Source organism: Ranitomeya variabilis, chromosome 8, assembly GCF_051348905.1.
Source record: "Ranitomeya variabilis isolate aRanVar5 chromosome 8, aRanVar5.hap1, whole genome shotgun sequence".
Classification (NCBI taxonomy): Eukaryota; Metazoa; Chordata; class Amphibia; order Anura; family Dendrobatidae; genus Ranitomeya; species Ranitomeya variabilis.
The window spans coordinates 107,671,314-107,693,245 of record NC_135239.1 but is presented as its reverse complement, the minus strand read 5'-3'; the positions used below and the strand labels follow the sequence as shown (position 1 = coordinate 107,693,245).

Genomic DNA, 21,932 nt, shown 5'->3' with positions numbered 1-21,932 from the left:
TCAATCTTCCTTGGTCTAGGGTTCCATGCCAAATCTCGCCTCATGGGGCATCAATTCATCAGAAAAGATGATGAGGAAAAGGCTTTTTTTTCCCAAAGCATTTCAATGTCGTACTGGAATCTTTTTCACTTGAATTGTAAGAGTAAGCTGCAGTAAGATGTATGGTGCTGTGCATGGTAAACCATAAAGATACTGTCACGAGATTGTGCACCTCAGCCTCTACAATCTCTTAATTGACAAGAATGCAGGGAGTCGAAACACCACAATTTCATAATGCTGACCTACGACAATCATTAAAGTCCAGAAAAATTCCTATCTATATATCTATAATGCTGTAATTAAATAGAAGCTAGAGGTGAATATCATGATCCGGTAACAATATTCTGTTGTTGGCGGCCTATTTAGAAAGTCATTCGGTTGGCATTCTGAATGAATCGTGAATGACACCTATGAATACAATAGTCACACTGAAGAGACGCTTTATTGAACTTATAGGGTGACATGTTATGTTTGTAATGTGATCAATCCTACGTGTATACAATACATGCCTTTTATGATCAATTTTCTGCTATTTTTTACAACAGGTATTTCTCAGTACCAGGAGAGGTGCTTGGGTCGTCAACCGCGTTGCTGATGAAGGATTTCCACTTGATGTAGTTCTGTACAGTCGCTGTAATCTGCTTATTAAACAGTTTATGACCACAGAAATGATTAACAACTGGGGAGAAAAAAGAATGAACAGTCGTTTTAATCATGAGAATTTTGGCCTAAAGCCCAGCCACAGGTACCAAAACTGCATAAGGAGATGGGAAAAATACCTTATTTTAAGCTTAGTTAATATATAGCACATAGCCTTTCATACACTACTGAAATCGTATAGAATCTACAAGAAAATCTGCAAGAGAGTTTCATTTGAAATTCACGATTTACATTTGGATTTTTTTGGTTTTTTCCTGATTTACACAATTGTATACCATTAGATGAAATCTACAGCAAAAATTCACATAGATCTTTAGTTGTGGAAATTACCGTAAATGTGAATTCAGCAACCACATTTCCACTGAAATTTTCATATATGCATGTACATATAATACAGCATATACATTGTACAATATATAGCCTTGTGTGTACAGTGTGTTTGTGTATCTTTTTCTTTCTCTCTCTTTCATCTATATATATACAGTATATGTGTGTATATATATATATATATATATATATATATATATATATATATATATATATATATATATATATATATATATATATATATATATATATATATATATATATACACACTCACCGGCCACTTTATTAGGTACACCATGCTAGTAACGGGTTGGACCCCCTTTTGCCTTCAGAACTGCCTCAATTCTTCGTGGCATAGATTCAACAAGGTGCTGGAAGCATTCCTCAGAGATTTTGGTCCATATTGACATGATGGCATCACACAGTTGCCGCAGATTTGTCGGCTGCACATCCCAAAGATGCTCCATACAAGGCAGGATGGATCCATGCTTTCATGTTGTTTACGCCAAATTCTGACCCTACCATCCGAATGTCGCAGCAGAAATCGAGACTCATCAGACCAAGCAACGTTTTTCCAATCTTCTACTGTCCAATTTCGATGAGCTTGTACAAATTGTAGCCTCAGTTTCCTGTTCTTAGCTGAAAGGAGTGGTACCCGGTGTGGTCTTCTGCTGCTGTAGCCCATCTGCCTCAAAGTTCGACGCACTGTGCGTTCAGAGATGCTCTTAGGCCTACCTTGGTTGTAACGGGTGGCGATTTGAGTCACTGTTGCCTTTCTATCAGCTCGAACCAGTCTGCCCATTCTCCTCTGGCATCAACAAGGCATTTCCGCCCACAGAACTGCCGCTCACTGGATTTTTTTTCTTTTTCGGACCATTCTCTGTAAACCCTAGAGATGGTTGTGCGTGAAAATCCCAGTAGATCAGCAGTTTCTGAAATACTCAGACCAGCCCTTCTGGCACCAACAACCATGCCACGTTCAAAGGCACTCAAATCACCTTTCTTCCCCATACTAATGCTCGGTTTGAACTGCAGGAGATTGTCTTGACCATGTCTACATGCCTAAATGCACTGAGTTGCCGCCATGTGATTGGCTGATTAGAAATTAAGTGTTAACAAGAAGTTGGACAGGTGTACCCAATAAAGTGGCCGATGAGTGTATATATGTGTATATATATATATATATATATATATATATATATATATATATATATATATATATATATATACATACATATACATATACATATATATATATATATATATATATATATATATATATATATATATATATATATAAACTTTTGTGATATATTGAAAATATATATAGAGATACATACAATTAATAGATCACAAAAGTGAGTACATCTCTCACAATTTTGTAAATATTTTATTATATCTTTTCATGGGACGACACTGAAGATATGACACTTTGATACAATGTAAAGTAGTCCGTATGCAGCTTGTATAACAGTGTAAATGTGGTGCCCCTAAGTGCAAATGACCAAATTGTGCCCAAAGTGTCAATATTTTGTGTGGCCACCATTATGCTCAAGCACTGCCTTAACTCTCTTGAACATGGAGTTCACTAAAGCTTAACCGGTTGCCACTGGAATCCTCTTTCACTCCTCCATGATGACACTACAGAGCAAGTGAATGTTAGAGACCCTTGCGCTCCTCCACCTTGCATTTTAAGATGCCCCATACTCTATAGTGTTTGTCTGGAGACATGCTTGGCCAGTGCGGCACCTTAACTCTATTTCTTTAGCAAGTCAATGGTCATCTGGGAGATATGTTTTGGATCGTTATCGTGTTGTCCAGTTTCCAAAGGGAGGAGATCATGCTCTGCTTCAGTATGTCACAGTACATGTTGGCATTCATGGTTCTCTCAATAAACTGTAGCTTCCCACAGCCAATAGCACTCATGCAGCCCCAAACCATGACACTCCCACCACCATGTTTGACTGTATTTAAGACATATTGGTCTTGTTACTCCTCACCTGGTTGTCACCACACACTTGACACCATCTCAATCAAAAAAGTTTATCTTAGTCTCATCAATCCCCAGGACATTTTTTCCAGCCAGTAATCCATGTCCTTACTCTCCTTGCCTTCAGCAAACAATTTGCATGCTTTCTTGTGCATGATATTTAGAAAAAGGCTTCCTTTTGGGAAATCAGCAATGCAGACCAAATTGATGCAATATGCAGTGTATGGTCTGAGCACATGCTATGATGACCCCCTACCCTTTTAACCTCTGCAGCAATGTTGGTGGCACTTGTACATTTATTTTGAAAAGACAAACTCTGGATATGACGCTGAGCATGTGCACTCAACGTCTTTGGTTGAGCATGGCGAGGCAAGTTCAGAGTGGAAACTGTATTGTTAAACTGTTCTATGGTTTTGTTTTTGCTGCAGCTCAGTTTCAGGGTGTTGGCAATCATTGTATGACCTAATAATTGTTGCTCTACATAAAGATGGCTTATTTTCAGTTCCTCAGAGTTTTTTGCCATTAGGTGCCATGTTGAACTTTCAGTAAGAGAGTGTGAGAGCGATGACACCAAATTTAGCACTCCTGCTTCCAGTTCACACCTGAGACCTTTTAACACAAATGAGTCACGTGACACTGGGGAGGAAAAATGGTTAATTTGGCCATTTTCACTTAGGAGTGTACTCACTTATGTTTTCGCTCAGCTACAGCAGTAATTGCAGTGAAAAGTGGTCTTACAAAAAATTGACTAAGGGGTGCTGAATCCAAACGCTCTTCACAATTTTCCAATTTATATATTTAAAATATTTAGAAAACCTTGTATCATTTCCTTTACACTTCACAAATACTTGGTACTTTGTACTGGTATATTCCATAAAATCCTAATAACATACTTTTAAGTTTGTGGATGTAAAGTGAAAAAATTTGGAAAATTTAACTCTGTATGAATACTTTTTCAAGGCTCTGTATATATTTCTGTGCATGTATGGGTATATATTTTCTTACATTGTGATAACATTATCACATTTTTGCATTTAGGATTCTAAGTCAGCATCCAACCATTAATGATGACCTCCCCAATCGAATCATCGCAGGAAAGGTTCTTGTAAAACCCAATGTGAAGGAATTTACAGAAAGAGATGTCATTTTTGAAGATGGCACTGTAGAGAAAAATATTGATGTGGTATTTTTTGCTACTGGATACAGTTTCTCTTTCCCATTTTTTGAGGATCCTGACCTTAAAGTAGAACAAAATCACATATCTCTGTATAAACATGTGTTTCCACCACACTTGGAAAAGACAACAGTGGCCTTTATTGGCCTAATTCAACCTATTGGTGCAATCATGCCCATTGCGGAGCTTCAAGCTCGATGGGCCACAAGAGTCTTCAAGGGTAAGCATTGCATCAGATCAAATGTGGTAACATAATTCTAATTTCAGGTTCATTTTTGGGTTATATTGTCATATGTATATAAAGGAAACACTATTTCTGAATTTTACATGATTTGTATTGTACATTTTTGCAGTTTTATGTCTCTTTCCCTCCTATTACCCAGAGCTATGAAGTCGGAGTAATGGAGTCTGTGTCCATTTTATTGGAGTTGGTGTAAAATGGACCGACTCCGAATCCTAAAATCTATAATAAATTGGGTTCAGTGTTTCAGTGCAGGATGTGCTGTAAATGTTTTCATAATTATTTGGGAAAGTCATAAAATGTCCTATAAATATCTGATATGTTCCTAATGTAAAGAGCAGGCCGGAGCGAGCTGTCCCCTCCCCCCAGATGGCGTACATGCAGGCCGTCATGACAGGGGTTTGGAGCAGAAGGTGTCATGTCGGACACTGTTCAGACCAGGTCATCCGACAGACAGCGGTAATTCCACTTTTGACCACTATTTACTCATTGGCGTCTGCTAGATTTTGTCTAGCTGTTCCGGGGTTAATTTACCTGATCCTCGGATTGGAAGCTGGGCCATTTCCATGGCCTTTAAATAGTTCTCCTGATCATTGGGCGTCGCCGATTATAGCTTCTGTCTTGCGTTGTTATCTCGGTCTGGAGTGGAGAGCTGGTGGTTGGAGATTCGTTGCTGATGGTGTATATTCCTTCGTCTTATTTACTCCTTCCTATATTTGTGTTTATTTTGCCCTGCACATTTATAGTGTATTCCTGAGTGTCTGCGGCGTGGTGTATATTTTCCTTTACCCTTGTCTGTGCTAACTGTGGGTATTTAAGTATTACCTCTTCACTGGGTGGTGGGTGGAGGTTTCAGCCTAGGGCTGAGCTCAGGAGTTAGGGTGAGGTTCGAGGCCTGAACATGCACACCATCAGTGTAAACTTCAGGTAGAGGGTCAGTCAGGATTTCCCTAGTCTTAGGGAAATTGCAGGAGCCCGGGTTATTAGCTCTCGCTCACCAAGTCTCTCCCTGACAGAAGGGTAGAGGGTGGGGTCATGTTTAAGGGGAGGGGGGTAGTATGCATTAGGTGGGGTTTATAGGGCAATGAGGGGGTGGGGTTGATCAGTTCCCACTCTGGAGGGCAATCGTGAGACACGCACCTGATGGCGTCGGTTGAGCAGGTGCTACAGAGGCTGTGGGTGGCTGCTGCAAACCAGCCTCCCAGCTGGCTGGAGGCCCAGGTGACCGGCATACTGGGCGGAGGCAGCGGGGATGTCCCGTCAGCGGCTGCAGGCGAGCGTCGCTCCCGGCGGGTCCGACCCCCAGAGCGACTGTCCCCCGATGTGCCTCAGCCTCAGCGTAGGCGCAGGAGCCCCTCCAGGGACACTCCGGACCGAGCGCCCGCCAGCAAGCATCCAAGCAGAGCCCGGTCCGGGAGGAATCCACCTGCCGCGTTGAGGCGTGCGGCGGTTGATAGACCCTCTCCTCCCTCGCTCCGGGGGGCCTTCACGCGCCGGATCTTGCAACACTCCCCGTGACGTCACAGCAGGGCGCCGCGGTGATGGCGCCGCCCGGCGGCCTGCTTTACCAGCATGACCCAGACAACGGGGGAGAGCTTCTGCGGCTGCAGCGGCAGGCAGTGCCGCCGGACCCGCGGAGCTGCCGTGCCCGACCAGGGACTCTGGACCTTCCCCTACATTGTCGGGTGGATCTGGAGGGAGCCGCAGCAGAGGGTCGGTTGGACTTGTCTCCATCGGTGGGCCCGTGCCCGGGGTGCCTCCATACAGGGCTGCATCAGGACTGATGACAGCAGGCCTGGACAGGGCCGGAACGGACAGGTCCACATCGCACGGCGAGCCTCAGATCCAGGTGGTGCCACAGCGTGGATCGGGAGCAGGTGTCGGCTGGACGAGTGGGATGACTGCAGCTGGGGGGACTCCAGCTCCCCTGCAGCTTGGTGAGGACAATTCTATGTCTGTTTTGTCGTCAACGTTATCGTTTTACCCGGTAGTTGGGGTTGGTCAGGGGGGTGGGGCTGTGGCTACGGGGAAGCATTCAAGGGTCCGGTCGGATTTGGGGAACGAAGGGGTAGGGGAGTTGTTGTCTAGTGTCCGCGAGTTGCTTTCACGGTTGGGAGGTGGTAGGTCGGTGCCGCCACTGTTGGCGGCTTGGGTGGGTGCCACGGATCTTGGTCTAGGAGGGTCGGGAGGGGGTTCGGCGGCGCCAAGTAGGTCGTCGGAGCCCGTGTCTGTGTCAGTGCAGACTGAGAAAGAGAAGGAAGGCGGAATTCATTTGGATGATAAAGCGCGGGGCAAGGTTTACCTTTGTTTTGAGGGGCCGCTGGGGGCTCATTTAAAATAGGAAGTCAGGGAGAAAATTTGGAAGGATGAGTACGTAGAGATCTTCTCGCTCCTTCCTTTGGAGCAATTCAATTTAGATAAGAGTAAGAAGGAGGACAGTAAGAAGGAGGATGAGGAAAAGCGGACGTTCGTGAATTGGTTGCAAGCATTTGCGATTCTGGCAAGCATGGTTGGCGAGAAGGCTCCTGAAAACTGTTCCGCCTTATTTTGCTATATGGATTCAATAGGCGAAGCACCTAGGGCATATGGGGTCAGGCCTGGCTCCAGTACGATGAGCAGTTTAGACAGAGGAAGGTGGTTCATCCGGCGATTAGATGGGATCAGAAGGACATCGGTTTGTGGTTGCGGGTTATTGCGCCGACGAAATTTGGCCATTCCTTTCAAGGCGGGGCCAGGACTGCCAGCCACACCGCATCACAAGGAAGTTCTTCGGGTTCAGGGGGTCAGTCCGGACAATCTGGAGGCCAGAAGCACAGTTTATGCTGGCAGTTTAATGACGGCCAGTGCAAATTCGGAGCTACCTGTAAGTTTAAACGCGCGTGCTCGCACTGCAGCGGTTCTTCCCATGGTGCCGCCAAGTGCTTCAAGAAAAAAGGAAAGCCAGAGGGCAATTTAGAAGGGGATGATGCCAGTGAGGCTGGACGCGATGGTCCCTGATCTAAATAAGTTCCCGGATAGGGAAAAAGCGGAGTTGTTGTTGTTGGGTTTTAGGGATGGTTTTCGTATACCCGCTCTTCCTTTCGGTATACCTCAAGTTTTGAAGAATTTGAGATCAGCTGAGTTACACGCTGCGGTGGTCTCAGATAAGTTGCATCAGGAGGTTTCGTTGGGGAGAATGTCTGGACCTTTTCCCGTTCCGCTGCTAGAGGATTTGTTTTTTTTCGCCATTGGGCATGGTTCCGAAAAAGGAACCGAACAAGTTCAGGCTGATTCAGCATTTGTCTTACGCTAAAGGGAGGTCCGTGAACGAGGGGATAGACCCGGAGCTTTGCTCCGTGGTTTATACGTCTTTTGACGAGGCTGCATGCTGGGTGCGTAGTTGTGGTAGGGGTGCGCTGTTGGCCAAGACCGACATTGAGTCGGCTTTTCGTTTATTACCCGTTCATCCGGATAGTGTAAGGTTGTTGGGTTGTTATTGGAATGGTGGGTTTTACGTTGATAGATGTTTGCCGATGGGTTGCTCGCTGTCTTGCGCATACTTCAAAGCTTTTAGTTCCTTTCTTGAGTGGGTTGTTTGGGATGTGTCAGGTTTGAATTCAGTGATTCACTATTTGGATGACTTTTTGTGCATCGGGCCAGGTCATTTCGGATGTTGTGACATGGTCTTGAGGACAGTGATATGGGTAGCGGAACATTTTGGTGTTCCGTTGGCGCCGGAGAAAACAGAAGGGCCTTGCACAAGTCTTTCGTTCCTGGGCACTGTTATCGACTCGGTTAACTGGGAGTTTCGGTTACCTGAGGAGAAAGTGGTTGGATTGAGAAGCAAAGTGGCTCGGGCGCGTCGCTTAAAAAAGTTGCCGTTGCGGGAGGTTCAGTCCCTTCTCGGCAAATTGAATTTTGCCTGCAGGATCATCCCGATGGAAATCTTTCCTATCCTGGTTGGTGTTTATTTGTGGAAAGCGGATTTGTGCAATCGAAGGGTTCGTTTTAATTGTGACAATATGGCAGTTGTGTGTGTCATAAACAGTTTGACGGCTTCTTCTCCTCCGGTTATCAGTGTTCTCCATCAGTTGGTGTTGTTGTGCATGTCTATCAATGTGTACATTACGGCGGCTCATGTGCCTGGAGTGGAGAATTCTGTGGCTGACTCTGTCTCGATTTCAGTGGTAACGTTTTCGATCTCTGGCCCCGGATGCGGAGATGGGTCTGGACTGCCCGCCGGAGCTTTGGAGCGTGGTATCTGGGCTGCAGGACCTTTGATTCACGTATCTTTGGCACCCAGCACGTGGTCAGCGTATCGGTTGGTATGGTGTGATTGGGAATCTTGGTTGGTGTCATGTGGGGCTACTAACGCGGGCGAGGACCAACTGGGTGCTTTATTTTTGTGGTTGAGATGCAGCGTGGAGGTGGGGTGGTCGGTAACGAAGGTGGATAGAGTTCGGGCGGCTTTGGCCTTCGGTTTTAAGCTTCGAGGATTGCGGGACTTGACAAAGTTGTTTCTGGTGCGGCAGGCGATAAAAGGTTTTAGAAGAAAGGTGGGGCAAGGTGATCGCAGGCGCCCAGTCTCTTTTGGCATGTTCGAACTGGTGGGCACGCATTTGGACGAGATTTGCATATCCAACTTTGAGGTGGCTCTCTTTCGTTTAGCCTTTTCCCTGGCATTCTTTGGGGCTTTGCGGGTTGGTGAGCTGGTGTCTCCCACCACGTGTAGATGAGTGGGGCTTTGGGCCAAGGATGTGGTGCTTATTGAGGGTCATTTACACTTCTGGTTACGTCGGTCAAAGACGGACCAGGCAGGAAAAGGTAAACGGGTAGAGTTGGGTTCGGTCCATGGTTCGCTTATGTGTCCTGTTCGTTGTTTTCAAGTTTTTACTAGCTTTTGGCCATCCGTGGATGGTCCTTTATTGTTTCATGAGGATGGATCTTTTTTTATCCAAATTCCAGTTTGTTGCAATTTTTCGGAAAGCTTTGTTGGGGCTGGGTTTAGACGCTTCTCATTTTGTGTCTCACTCATTTCGTATTGGGGCCGCGACCGAAGCGGCTTTGGGGGGTTTGTCCCCTGAAGTGGTTCAGAGGATAGGGAGATGGGAGTCTGGGCGTTACAAGAGCTATGTTAGACCGCGAAGGCCTGGGTTTTTTCTTGTAAGCCTGTATTTGCTGTGTTATTTGAATGGACTCTAAGTTGTTTGTATTTTTTAGGTCAAAGTCCTCTGTTGGTTTGGATCGTTGGCCACTCCTACGTTTATTGGGGCGCGAGGCGAGCAGATGTTCGGTGGGACAGACGTCAACTCGGTTTTTCAAAGGACGTGGCCGTGGTCAGGTGGTTGGGTTTTTGGGGTTTGTGTTGGAGCGGGGTTATGCAGGAGGTACATAATGGTATTAGGCTGGATAGATCTCCTGACATTTTAGTTTTTCACGTAGGGAGAAATGATTTGGGGGTTCGCCCTTGTCGTGAATTAATACGGGATATTAAACATGATCTGCTTAGGCTATAGGTGTCTTTTCGAGATTTGCTCGTGGTGTGGTCAGATATCGTCCCGAGGAGGTGCTGGCGACATGCCAGATCTGTGGACAGGATTAACAAAGCTAGAATTAAGGTAAATCGGGCGGTATCTAGTTTTGTTGTCAGGAACGGAGGTCTGTTCATCCGTCATTTTGATTTGGAAAAGAGGGGGGAATGAATTTCTCCTGAGAGACGGTGTCCATTTAAATGCGGTGGGCATCGATTTGTGGGCTCTCGGATTGCAGAGCGGTATTGAAAGGGCCATAGCGGTCAAGTTTGGGGGGGCCTCGGGTATTTGAGGTGTTCAAGTACCCTCGTTGTGGCGGTGGGAGGGGTCCTTGGAGTTGGTACTAAATTGGCCTGGGGGATCCACCGGGATACGGATTCTTCAGTTGGTGTAAAGTTTGGTTTCGGGTCTGGTGGTTTGGGGGGATCTTGGCAATGGTGGGCCGGATTCCCAGGTGTTAAGTGGACAATGGTAACCCTTCGGGGTATTTGGTGCTCTCGAGCCAGGTGGTAACGGCTGGGAGTAAATTATGGTCTGTTTTCTGTCCACTATATATTATGGTTTACCACCAGTTTGGAGCTTCAAGGACCTCCCCACGTTATTTTACCGTTATGATTGTATGTTTATAATAAAGGCCACTGTGGCCAATTATTATCCAAGCTTTGAATCCTGTCTTTATTGGAAATGGGGTTTATCCGCGAATTTGGGGAGGGGGCCGAAAGGTAGGAGAATCCTACTGAGCTATCAAACAATACCAATGTCAAGAGAAGGCCGGAACGAGCCGTCCCCTCCCCCCAGACGGCGTACGTGCAGGCCGTCATGACAGGGGTTTGGAGCAGAAGGGTAGAGGGTGGGGTCATGTTTAAGGGGAGGGGGGTAGTATGCATTAGGTGGAGTTTATAGGGCAATGAGGGGGTGGGGATGATCAGTTCCCGCTCTGGAGGCCAATCGTGAGATCCCGCCTGCCTGCCCTGTTTTTTGTTTTCGTTTTCTCGTTTAAAGGTTTTTTTCTGGGCTAGTTGATCTGTGTCATAGTGGCTGGTGGCGGTGGGAGGGGTCCTTGGAGTTGGTACTAAATTGGCCTGGAGGATCCGTCGGGATACGGATTCTTCAGTTGGTGTAAAGTTTGGTTTCGGGTCTTGTGGTTTGGGGGGATCTTGGCAATGGTGGGCAAGATTCCCAGGTGTTAAGTGGACAATGGTAACCCTTCGGGGTATTTTGGTGCTCCCGAGCCAGGTGGTAACGGCTGGGAGTAAATTATGGTCTGTTTTCTGTCCACTATATATTATGGTTTACCACCAGTTTGGAGCTTCAAGGACCTCCCCACGTTACTTTACCATTATGTTTGTATGTTTATAATAAAGGCCACTGTGGCCAATTATTATCCAAGCTTTGAATCCTGTCTTTATTGGAAATGGGGTTTATCCGGGAATTTGGGGAGGGGGCCGAAAGGTAGGAGAATCCTACTGAGCTATTGAACAATACCAATGTCATGATCTCGGCTTTTAGTTGATATTAATCTGTGCTGCGCTTTATGTACATGCTCAGTAAGTGACCTGAGAGGTGGAGTCAGAGCCAGGGAAATTAAGAAGTTGGATGTTTGGCTTACTGACTCCACAGTGCTGGATTTACCTTCCCACTCCCTTCTCTATAGACTACTATATGCAGCAATTGTAATCTGATCCCTATGTCAGTTGAAAACCTGTCTTCACTGAAGACAGATTTGAGAAGTAAGTTCATAGAAGCCTGATAATTGTGGGAGTTATTTTTTCTACTAACATATATAAAGTTTATTTTCTTTTGTACTATCAATTCATTAAAAAAAGAAAAAAAAAAAAAAGGAAAAACGTTACTTTGTTTTTTGCAGCACAATTATTTTTCTTTAATTCTATTGCCATCTTTGTTTTGTGTAGAAAATGCATAAATCGTGTAGTAATTCTAAATTGTATTTCTCTTTTTATACTGCAGATAATAAATATATAAGTCCAGTTTGATCTTTTCAGCTTAACGTGGACTTACAATTATACAAATTATGTGCATTATTAAATTAACACGTTATGCCTTATGAGACTGGTGTATTTTGGGAAACCATTTCAAAATGACTTGATAGTCTATTCTGAAATATCAAACTCTATTTTACCCACCTAGCTTTGTTGACAGCTCCTCACTGTCCCCCACGTTATTGAGATCTCACACTGCTCAGAACAAGTTGCAGCTGTCTGTCAGGCAAGGTGGGTGGAGTCTGAAAAACTTTAGACTTCTGGCCTCTGTCACTTGTTAGCTAGATTCATAAAATGCCCTGTGGAGACCCAGCATTGTATCATAATTAACCAGAGGTCTATTTTTAGCAAACCTGGAAGAATAGACTTTTGTGTATATGTTGACTTTTGAACTTACTGTATATATTTTTTCTTCTGCTAGCCAAGAGTCTGAATTATTGACTGTTTCATGAATGGTCACTGAACAATCATGTTTTCTGATATGCTGATTACATATTGTCCAGGAGAGCTAGTTTGTTGACTTTCAAAATAGAGGAGGAAAAACTATGCAAATAGATCACTATTCTTCCCCTTTATCTGTGAATGCTGGCTTGAAGGACACTTGTTAGGTATAAAAAGAGGTTACATGGCTCTGTATGTACCAGAGACAGGACAGTAGCCAAGACGACATGGCTCCATCACAAGGGACACAGATTTGCCATTCTACAGGATGCCAGCTTAGGGGACCATGGCCCCAGCTAGAGGAATACAGATCTGCTACATTGAAAATCGCTGACCCATGGATACGTTGGTGAAAGCCTGTTTGGGACCATCCATTCACCTGTAACCTATGGATACATTTGGAAAAAGTCAGGATTAGGACCCACTGGTCGCCTGGTTCAATGGAGATGTTTGGAGAAGCCAGGTTGTGACCCTCGGGTCAAATGGCCATGTACCAGAATGGACTGTCATCTTCTTAAGCTTGTCATTACCTCCTTTTTGTATGCATGTCACAGGTGGGGTAGTTGACCCTGGAAGCTCTGAAGTCACAGCTGCTCTTATCCCTGTGAGTCAGTGGAAGGGTGAGACTTTGTAATGTGCACCATCTTAGGGTATTTTGATGAGACTGTTCTATGTTTTATCTGCCTGTTTTATGGTTCAATAAAGTATTGCCATACTTTTTTACCCTCATCCAGTACTGTCTGAGTCTGAGTAGCGTTACGCTCATGTTAAAAGGAGAGCGGGCGTGCGGTGGAATGACTTCTGGTCCATGTGGTTTTGGCTAGCGGACCTGGGCACCCACCGACCGCTCATGTGTCCATATGCCCATTTTTTTAAATCAAGATTATACAGCCATTCCATCAAGTATACCAGGTTCATCAGGTCTAAGAGTTCTATTAAAAAATATATGTAGTTTGCATAGTAAAATCTGATGAAAGATTCACTTTAAAAGTATCCTTTTTAGCCCAAAACTGTTTTATGCCTCATCTACATAGCTTTATTGCTGTTCTGTACAACCTCCAGTTAAGCCTCCTATAGGTTTCTATGTTATATAATTAATTAAATAAAAAATATTTTTGGCCTAAATTGGCATATTTTGGCATACAGGTACTTGAATCCATCAACACCTTTAGATCTTCTATCTGTTGCTGCATTCCCGAGTAATTAGTATTTTCATTAATATGCTAGTGAGATAAAAGGTCTAAGCATAACAGAGCACTTAAGAAGCCACTCCCTCCTTAGGTTTTTTCCACACTCAGCACTAACCTCTTAAATTTGATTGTTTTATGCCTTAGTGATCTCAGGAGCCAGGCAAGGATATCAGACATTAAGCAATTAATGAAGCTAAAGAGGTAAATGTTTGAAAGGGAAACAAGGTCAGGAGGCAAATAATTATTAGAAGCTCTGTAATGTCCAGAGCACTTAACACCTTATTTGCATATGTATGAAAATGCAAAGTACTCAAATAATGCAACAGAAAAAACTAAGACTCCATCTCGGCCTTTATATGTTCTAAGATTTGCATGCCCATAGATAAGTTTATTTTTCTTTTGGGTGGGGGAGTGTTATGACCCCAATGGCAGAGGGTCTCAGAAATAAATACTAAGTCTGCAAACACAAAAAGACAGCTCATAGGGCAGTGGTAACTGGGCTGAGCGTATATCTAATCCTAGCACCACAAATAGCAGCAGCCGGGGAACGTGCCTACGTTGGTTCTAGACGTCTCGCGCCAGCCGGAGAACTAACTAACCCTAGAAGGGAAAAGATAGACCTTTCTTGCCTCCAGAGAAAAGACCCCAAAAGTTGGATACAAGCCCCCAACAAATAATAACGGTGAGGTAAGAAGAAAAGACAAACGTAAGAATGAACTAGGTATTTAGCAAAGAGAGGCCCACTGACTAATAGCAGAATATAGTAAGATGACTTATACGGTCAGCAAAAACCCTATCAAAATTTCCACGCTGGATATTCAAGAACCCCCGAACCGTCTACCAGCCCGGGGGGAGAATACCAGCCCCCTAGAGCTTCCAGCAAAATCAGGAATCACATTTAGTACAAGCTGGACAAAAAATAAGAGCAATACAAATAACCAAAAAACAAGGAAGCAGAACTTAGCTAATTTTGCACGAACCAGGACCAGCAGACAGGAGCAAACAGAAAGGACTGATTACAACGATGCCAGGCACCAGACTGAGAATTCAGGGAGTTCATATAGCAACACCCCTGGACTAACGACCCAGGTGGGTGCCAAACTGAGGAAAGACAATCCCAGAGTCATATCACTAGTGACCACAAGAGGGAGCCAAAAAAGTCTAATTCACAACAGTACCCCCCCTTTAAGGAGGGGTCACCGAACCCTCACCAAGACCACCAGGGCGATCAGGATGAGCAGCGTGAAAGGCACGAACTAAATCGGCCGCATGCACATCAGAGGCAACCACCCAGGAATTATCCTCCTGACCATAGCCCTTCCACTTGACCAGATACTGAAGCCTCCGCCTGGAGAGACGAGAATCCAAGATCTTCTCCACCACGTACTCCAACTCGCCCTCAACCAACACCGGAGCAGGAGGCTCAACAGAAGGGACCACAGGTACAACGTACCGCCGCAACAAAGACCTATGGAACACGTTGTGAATGGCAAACGACACCGGAAGATCCAAGCGAAAGGACACAGGATTAAGGATTTCCAATATCTTGTAAGGACCGATGAAGCGAGGCTTAAATTTAGGAGAGGAGACCTTCATAGGAACAAATCGAGAAGACAGCCATACCAAATCCCCAACACGAAGTCGAGGACCCACACCGCGGCGGCGGTTGGCAAAACGCTGAGCCTTCTCCTGTGACAACTTTAAGTTGTCCACCACATGATTCCAAATCTGCTGCAACCTATCCACCACAGAATCTACCCCAGGACAGTCAGAAGGCTCCACATGTCCTGAGGAAAAACGAGGATGGAAACCAGAGTTGCAGAAAAATGGCGAAACCAAAGTAGCGGAACTAGCCCGATTATTAAGGGCAAACTCAGCCAACGGCAAGAAGGTCACCCAATCATCCTGATCTGCAGAAACAAAACACCTCAAATAAGCCTCCAGAGTCTGATTAGTTCGCTCCGTTTGTCCATTAGTCTGAGGATGAAAGGCAGACGAAAACGACAAGTCAATGCCCATCTTAGCACAAAAGGATCGCCAGAACCTGGAAACAAACTGGGATCCTCTGTCAGACACAATATTCTCAGGAATGCCGTGTAAACGAACCACATTCTGAAAGAACAGAGGAACCAGATCGGAAGAGGAAGGCAGCTTAGGCAAAGATACCAAATGGACCATCTTGGAAAAGCGATCACATACCACCCAGATGACAGACATGCCCTGAGACACCGGAAGATCTGAAATGAAATCCATGGAAATGTGTGTCGAAGGCCTCTTCGGGACAGGCAAGGGCAAGAGCAACCCGCTGGCATGAGAACAGCAAGGCTTAGTTCGAGCACAAGTCCCACAGGACTGCACAAATGACCGCACATCCCGTGACAAGGAAGGCCACCAAAAGGACCTAGCCACCAAATCTCTGGTGCCAAAAATTCCCAGATGCCCTGCCAACACCGAGGAATGAACCTCGGAAATGACTCTGCTGGTCCACTTATCAGGAACAAACAGTCTGTCAGGTGGACAAGAGTCAGGTCTACCAGCCTGAAATCTCTGCAACACACGTCGCAAATCCGGAGAAATGGCTGACAAGATTACTCCCTCTTTAAGAATACCAACTGGTTCAGCGACTCCAGGAGAGTCAGGCACAAAGCTCCTTGAAAGAGCATCAGCCTTCACATTCTTTGAACCTGGTAAATACGAGACCACAAAGTCAAAACGGGAGAAAAACAATGACCAACGGGCCTGTCTAGGATTCAGGCGTTTAGCAGACTCGAGATACATTAGATTTTTGTGATCAGTCAAGACCACCACACGATGCTTAGCACCCTCGAGCCAATGACGCCACTCCTCAAATGCCCACTTCATGGCCAGCAACTCCCGATTGCCAACATCATAATTCCGCTCAGCAGGCGAAAACTTCCTAGAGAAAAAAGCACATGGTCTCATTACAGAGCAACCAGGGCCTCTCTGCGACAAAACGGCCCCTGCCCCAATCTCAGAAGCATCCACTTCAACCTGAAAGGGAAGTGAGACATCAGGCTGGCACAAAACAAGCGCTGAAGTAAACCGGCGCTTCAACTCTTGGAAAGCTTCCACGGCTGCAGGAGCCCAGTTAGCAACATCAGAACCTTTCTTGGTCATATCCGTCAAAGGTTTAACAACGCTAGAAAAATTAGCGATAAAACGACGGTAGAAGTTAGCAAAACCCAAGAACTTCTGAAGACTCTTAACTGACGTGGGTTGAGTCCAATCATGAATAGCTCGGACCTTGACTGGGTCCATCTCCACCGCAGAAGGGGAAAAATAAAACCCAAAAAGGGAACCTTCTGTACTCCAAAGAGACACTTTGAGCCCTTAACAAACAAAGCATTCTCACGCAAAACCTGAAACACCATCCTGACCTGCTCTACATGCGAGTCCCAATCATCAGAAAAAAACAGAATATCATCCAGATAAACAATCATAAATTTATCCAGATACTTCCGGAAAATATCATGCATAAAGGACTGAAACACTGAAGGAGCATTAGAGAGCCCAAAAGGCATCACCAAGTACTCAAAATGACCTTCGGGCGTATTAAATGCAGTTTTCCATTCATCTCCTTGCTTAATGCGCACAAGGTTGTACGCACCACAAAGATCTATTTTGGTGAACCACTTGGCACCTTTAATCCGGGCAAACAAGTCCGACAACAGAGGCAAAGGATACTGAAATTTAACAGTGATTTTATTCAGAAGCCGATAGTCAATACAAGGTCTCAAAGATCCGTCTTTCTTGGCCACAAAAAAGAATCCAGAACCAAGAGGGGAAGAGGATGGACGGATATGCCCCTTCTCCAGAGATTCCTTGATATACGAACGCATTGCGGTATGCTCAGGTACAGACAGATTAAATAGTCTTCCTTTAGGAAATTTACTGCCTGGAATCAAATCTATAGCGCAGTCACAGTCCCTATGAGGAGGCAGAGCACTGGACCTGGACTCGCTGAATACATCCTGAAAATCAGACAAATACTCAGGAACTTCTGAAGGAGTAGAGGAAGCAATAGACACCGGCGGGGAATCACCATGAATTCCCTGACAGCCCCAACTTGACACAGACATTGCCTTCCAATCCAAGACTGGATTATGGGTCTGTAACCATGGCAGCCCCAAAACGACCAAATCATGCATTTTATGCAGAACAAGAAAACTAATCACCTCCCGATGTTCAGGAGTCATGCACATGGTTACCTGTGTCCAAAACTGCGGTTTATTTTCCGCCAATGGCGTAGCATCAATACCTCTAAGAGGGATAGGATTTACCAACGGCTCAAGAACAAAACCACAGCGCTTGGCAAATGACAGATCCATAAGACTCAGGGCAGCACCTGAATCCACAAACGCCATAACAGGGTAGGAAGACAATGAGCAAATTAAAGTCACAGACAAAATAAATTTAGGTTGCAAATTACCAATGGCGACAGGACTAACAACCCTTGTTAGGCGTTTAGAGCATGCTGATATAACATGTGTAGAATCACCACAGTAAAAACACAACCCATTCTGACGTCTATGATTTTTCCGTTCATTTCTAGTCTGAATTCTACCACATTGCATTAAATCAGGTGTTTGTTCAGACAACCCCACAAGAGGATTAGCGGCTTTGCGCTCCCGCAAACGCCGGTCAATTTGAATAGCCAGCGCCATGGAATCATTCAGACTTGTAGGAATGGAGAAACCCACCATCACATTCTTAATGGCTTCAGAAAGGCCATTTCTGAAATTTGCGGCCAGAGCACACTCATTCCACTGAGTAAGCACGGACCATTTCCGAAATTTTTGGCAATACACTTCAGCTTCATCCTGGCCCTGAGAAATAGCCAGCAAGGCTTTTTCTGCCTGAATTTCAAGATTGGGTTCCTCGTAAAGCAATCCGAGCGCCAGAAAAAACGCATCAATATTTGCCAATGCCGGATCTCCTGGCGCTAGCGAGAAGGCCCAATCCTGAGGGTCGCCCCGTAAGAAAGAGATAACAATTTTTACTTGCTGAGCTGAGTCTCCAGATGAACGGGGTCTCAGAGATAGAAACAATTTACAATTATTCCTGAAATTCCTAAACTTAAATCGGTCTCCAGAGAACAGTTCAGGAATAGGTATTTTAGGTTCAGACATAGGACTACTGGTAACAAAATCTTGTATGCCCTGCACACGAGCAGCAAGCTGGTCCACACTTGTAATCAAGGTCTGGACATTCATGTCTGCAGCAAGCTCAAGCCACTCAAAGGTAAAGGGGAGGAAGAAAGAAAAAAAAAAATAAAAAACTCAGAATTTCCTTTCTTATAATCCCACTTCTGCAATGCATTAAACATTCAACTTTGGCCTGGCATACTGTTATGACCCCAATGGCAGAGGGTCTCAGAAATAAATACTAAGTCTGCAAACACAAAAAACCAGCTCATAGGGCAGTGGTAACTGGGCTGACCGTATATCTAATCCTAGCACCACAAATAGCAGCAGCCGGGGAACGTGCCTACGTTGGTTCTAGACGTCTCGCGCCAGCCGGAGAACTAACTAACCCTAGAAGGGAAAAGATAGACCTTTCTTGCCTCCAGAGAAAAGACCCCAAAAGTTGGATACAAGCCCCCAACAAATAACAACGGTGAGGTAAGAAGAAAAGACAAACGTAAGAATGAACTAGGTATTTAGCAAAGAGAGGCCCACTGACTAATAGCAGAATATAGTAAGATGACTTATACGGTCAGCAAAAACCCTATCAAAATTTCCACGCTGGATATTCAAGAACCCCCGAACCGTCTAACGGCCCGGGGGGAGAATACCAGCCCCCTAGAGCTTCCAGCAAAATCAGGAATCACATTTAGTACAAGCTGGACAAAAAATAAGAGCAATACAAATAACCAAAAAACAAGGAAGCAGAACTTAGCTTAATTTTGCACGAACCAGGACCAGCAGACAGGAGCAAACAGAAAGGACTGATTACAACGATGCCAGGCACCAGACTGAGAATTCAGGGAGTTCATATAGCAACACCCCTGGACTAACGACCCAGGTGGGTGCCAAACTGAGGAAAGACAATCCCAGAGTCATATCACTAGTGACCACAAGAGGGAGCCAAAAAAGTCTAATTCACAACAGGGGAGTGATCTTACTGACAATTTCGTGGAATACAGCTGCAAGGACATTTTGTACAGCCTGTACATGTTGAGCAAGGACACTGTATAACCTCAAGAGACTACTTGACTATTTATAACATTTGACTTTGGAGAGATTAACCTCTTTCTGACATCCAAAGTACTATTCCGTCCATGCGACCTGGGCCTATTTGACCATGGACGGAATATTACATAATTTCGATTGCCCGCGCACACAGGGGGTGCGCGGGCGATCGCCACCAGGTGTCAGGTGATTCTGACAGCTGACACCCGGCACTAGGTGCCAGGAGCAGTTACAGACTTCTCCCGATAGTTTAGACCCTGAAATGCTGTGATCGAACACGATCGCAGCATTCTGGAAGCTGGTGGAGGGCTGACAGCCCCTCTGCCTTTGGATCGAAGACCCCGCAGCGTGATGCGGGGTCCCAATCGTTGCCATTGTGACCCAATGTCTTCATGACGAAATCCGGGTCACCAGAGCTAGGAAACTTGCTGATCATGCGCAGTGCATGATCACCAAGTCTCTGTTAGTGCAGAGCTGACAAGTTGTATAGCATGGAGAGGCTGCTACATCTCCATGCTATAGAAGCGATCAGCTTGCAAAAAATGATTGTCCCATAGTGGGACATAGTAGAAAAAAGTAAAAAAAAATTTAAAAAAATAATTATTAAAATATATATATTTTTTAAATCAACAAGTAATAATAAAACATCAATATATATTCTATCTGTAAATAAATATTTGAATAAAAAAAAAATAAAAGTACACATATTTGGTATCGCCGTGTTCGCAATGACCCAACCTATAAAACTGTGTCACTAGTTAGCCCCTTTAGTGAACACCTTAAAAAAATAAAAAACAAGGCAAAAAACAATGCTTTATCATCATACTGCCAAACAAAAAGTGGAATAACACGCAATCAAAAAGACAAATATAAATAAATATGGTACCACTGAAAATGGCATCTTGTCCCACAAAAAATAAGCCAGCATACAGCTCCATCAATGGAAAAATAAAAAAAAAGTTTATAGCTCTCAGAACAAAGCAATGCAAAAATAATTGTTTTCTGTAAAATAGTTTTTATTGTATAAAAGCGCCAAAACATAAAAAAAATGTAAATGAGGTATCGCTGTAATCATACTAGCCCGAAGAATAAAACTGCCTTATTAATTTTACCACACACAGATTGGCATAACCCACCCCCAGACCCACCCCCACCCCCAAAAAATAAATTCATGAATTGCTGTTTTTTGTTCATTTTGCCTCCCAAAAATCAAAATAGAAAGCGATCAAAAAATGTCATGTGCCCACAAATGGAACCAATAAAAAGGTCAATTCGTCCCACAAAAAACAAGACCTCATATGACTCTGTGGGCCAAAATATGGAAAAATTATAGCTCTCAAAATGTGGTGATGCAAAAACTATTTTTTGCAATAAAAAGGGTCTTTTAGTGTGTGACAGCAGCCAAACATGAAAACCTGCTATAAGACCTTTTTTACATGTCCTGATATTTCCGATACCGGAGAGGTCAGTGTCCGTGTGTGTAATACTTGTGGCACACGTGTGGCATGCGTGTGCGCATCAGTACCATGATTGGCGCGAGCAGGGAAGTATGATGAGTTACATTTAAGTGATAAAAGAGATATTACTCCCATCAGTCTACCCCTGTTACTGCTAATAACAGTGACAGCAGGAGCGGCTGATGAGGGTATTCATCAGCCGCCACCTGCGCAACAAATAAATGAAAAAAACGGTGTGGGTTCCCATGTATTCTCTATAACCAGCCAGGCAAAACTCATAGCTGGGGCTGCAACCCTCAGCTGTCAGCTTCAGCAAGGTTGGTTATCAAGAACAGAGGGGTCCTCACGCAGTTTTGTTACATTATTTAGATAAATTAAAAAAAACAGCATGGGGTCCCCCCCCATTTTTGACAACCAGCTTTGCTAAAGCTCACAACTGGGGGCTGGTATACTCAGGCTGGTAAGGGGTACTATAGGAGAAAGAAGCTCAAATAGGGCCTTATCCAATGGATAGGAAGTAATATATAATCAGATTGCACTCACCTGATAAATCTTTATACTAGTGCATGGAAACTGCAGTTGACAGCTGCTGCATCTCCACTGGTCAAACCGGTGACCAGGTCATAATGTTAAGCTGGAGAAAATTTGTGGATGATATCTGCGCTGCTGATAAAAATTTGATCATACAACT

General features: G+C 44.6%; 1 protein-coding gene across 1 annotated transcript in view; it reads left to right on the top strand.

Moving 5' to 3' along the window:
* LOC143788702 (flavin-containing monooxygenase 5-like) overlaps nucleotides 1-21,932 on the top strand; it is a 233,255-nt gene that overhangs the window by 170,060 nt on the left and 41,263 nt on the right. The window contains exons 5-6 of the mRNA XM_077278533.1: nucleotides 585-784; nucleotides 4,055-4,410. Coding sequence (XP_077134648.1) covers nucleotides 585-784; nucleotides 4,055-4,410 — 556 coding nt within the window. The remainder of the gene's footprint in view (nucleotides 1-584; nucleotides 785-4,054; nucleotides 4,411-21,932) is intronic.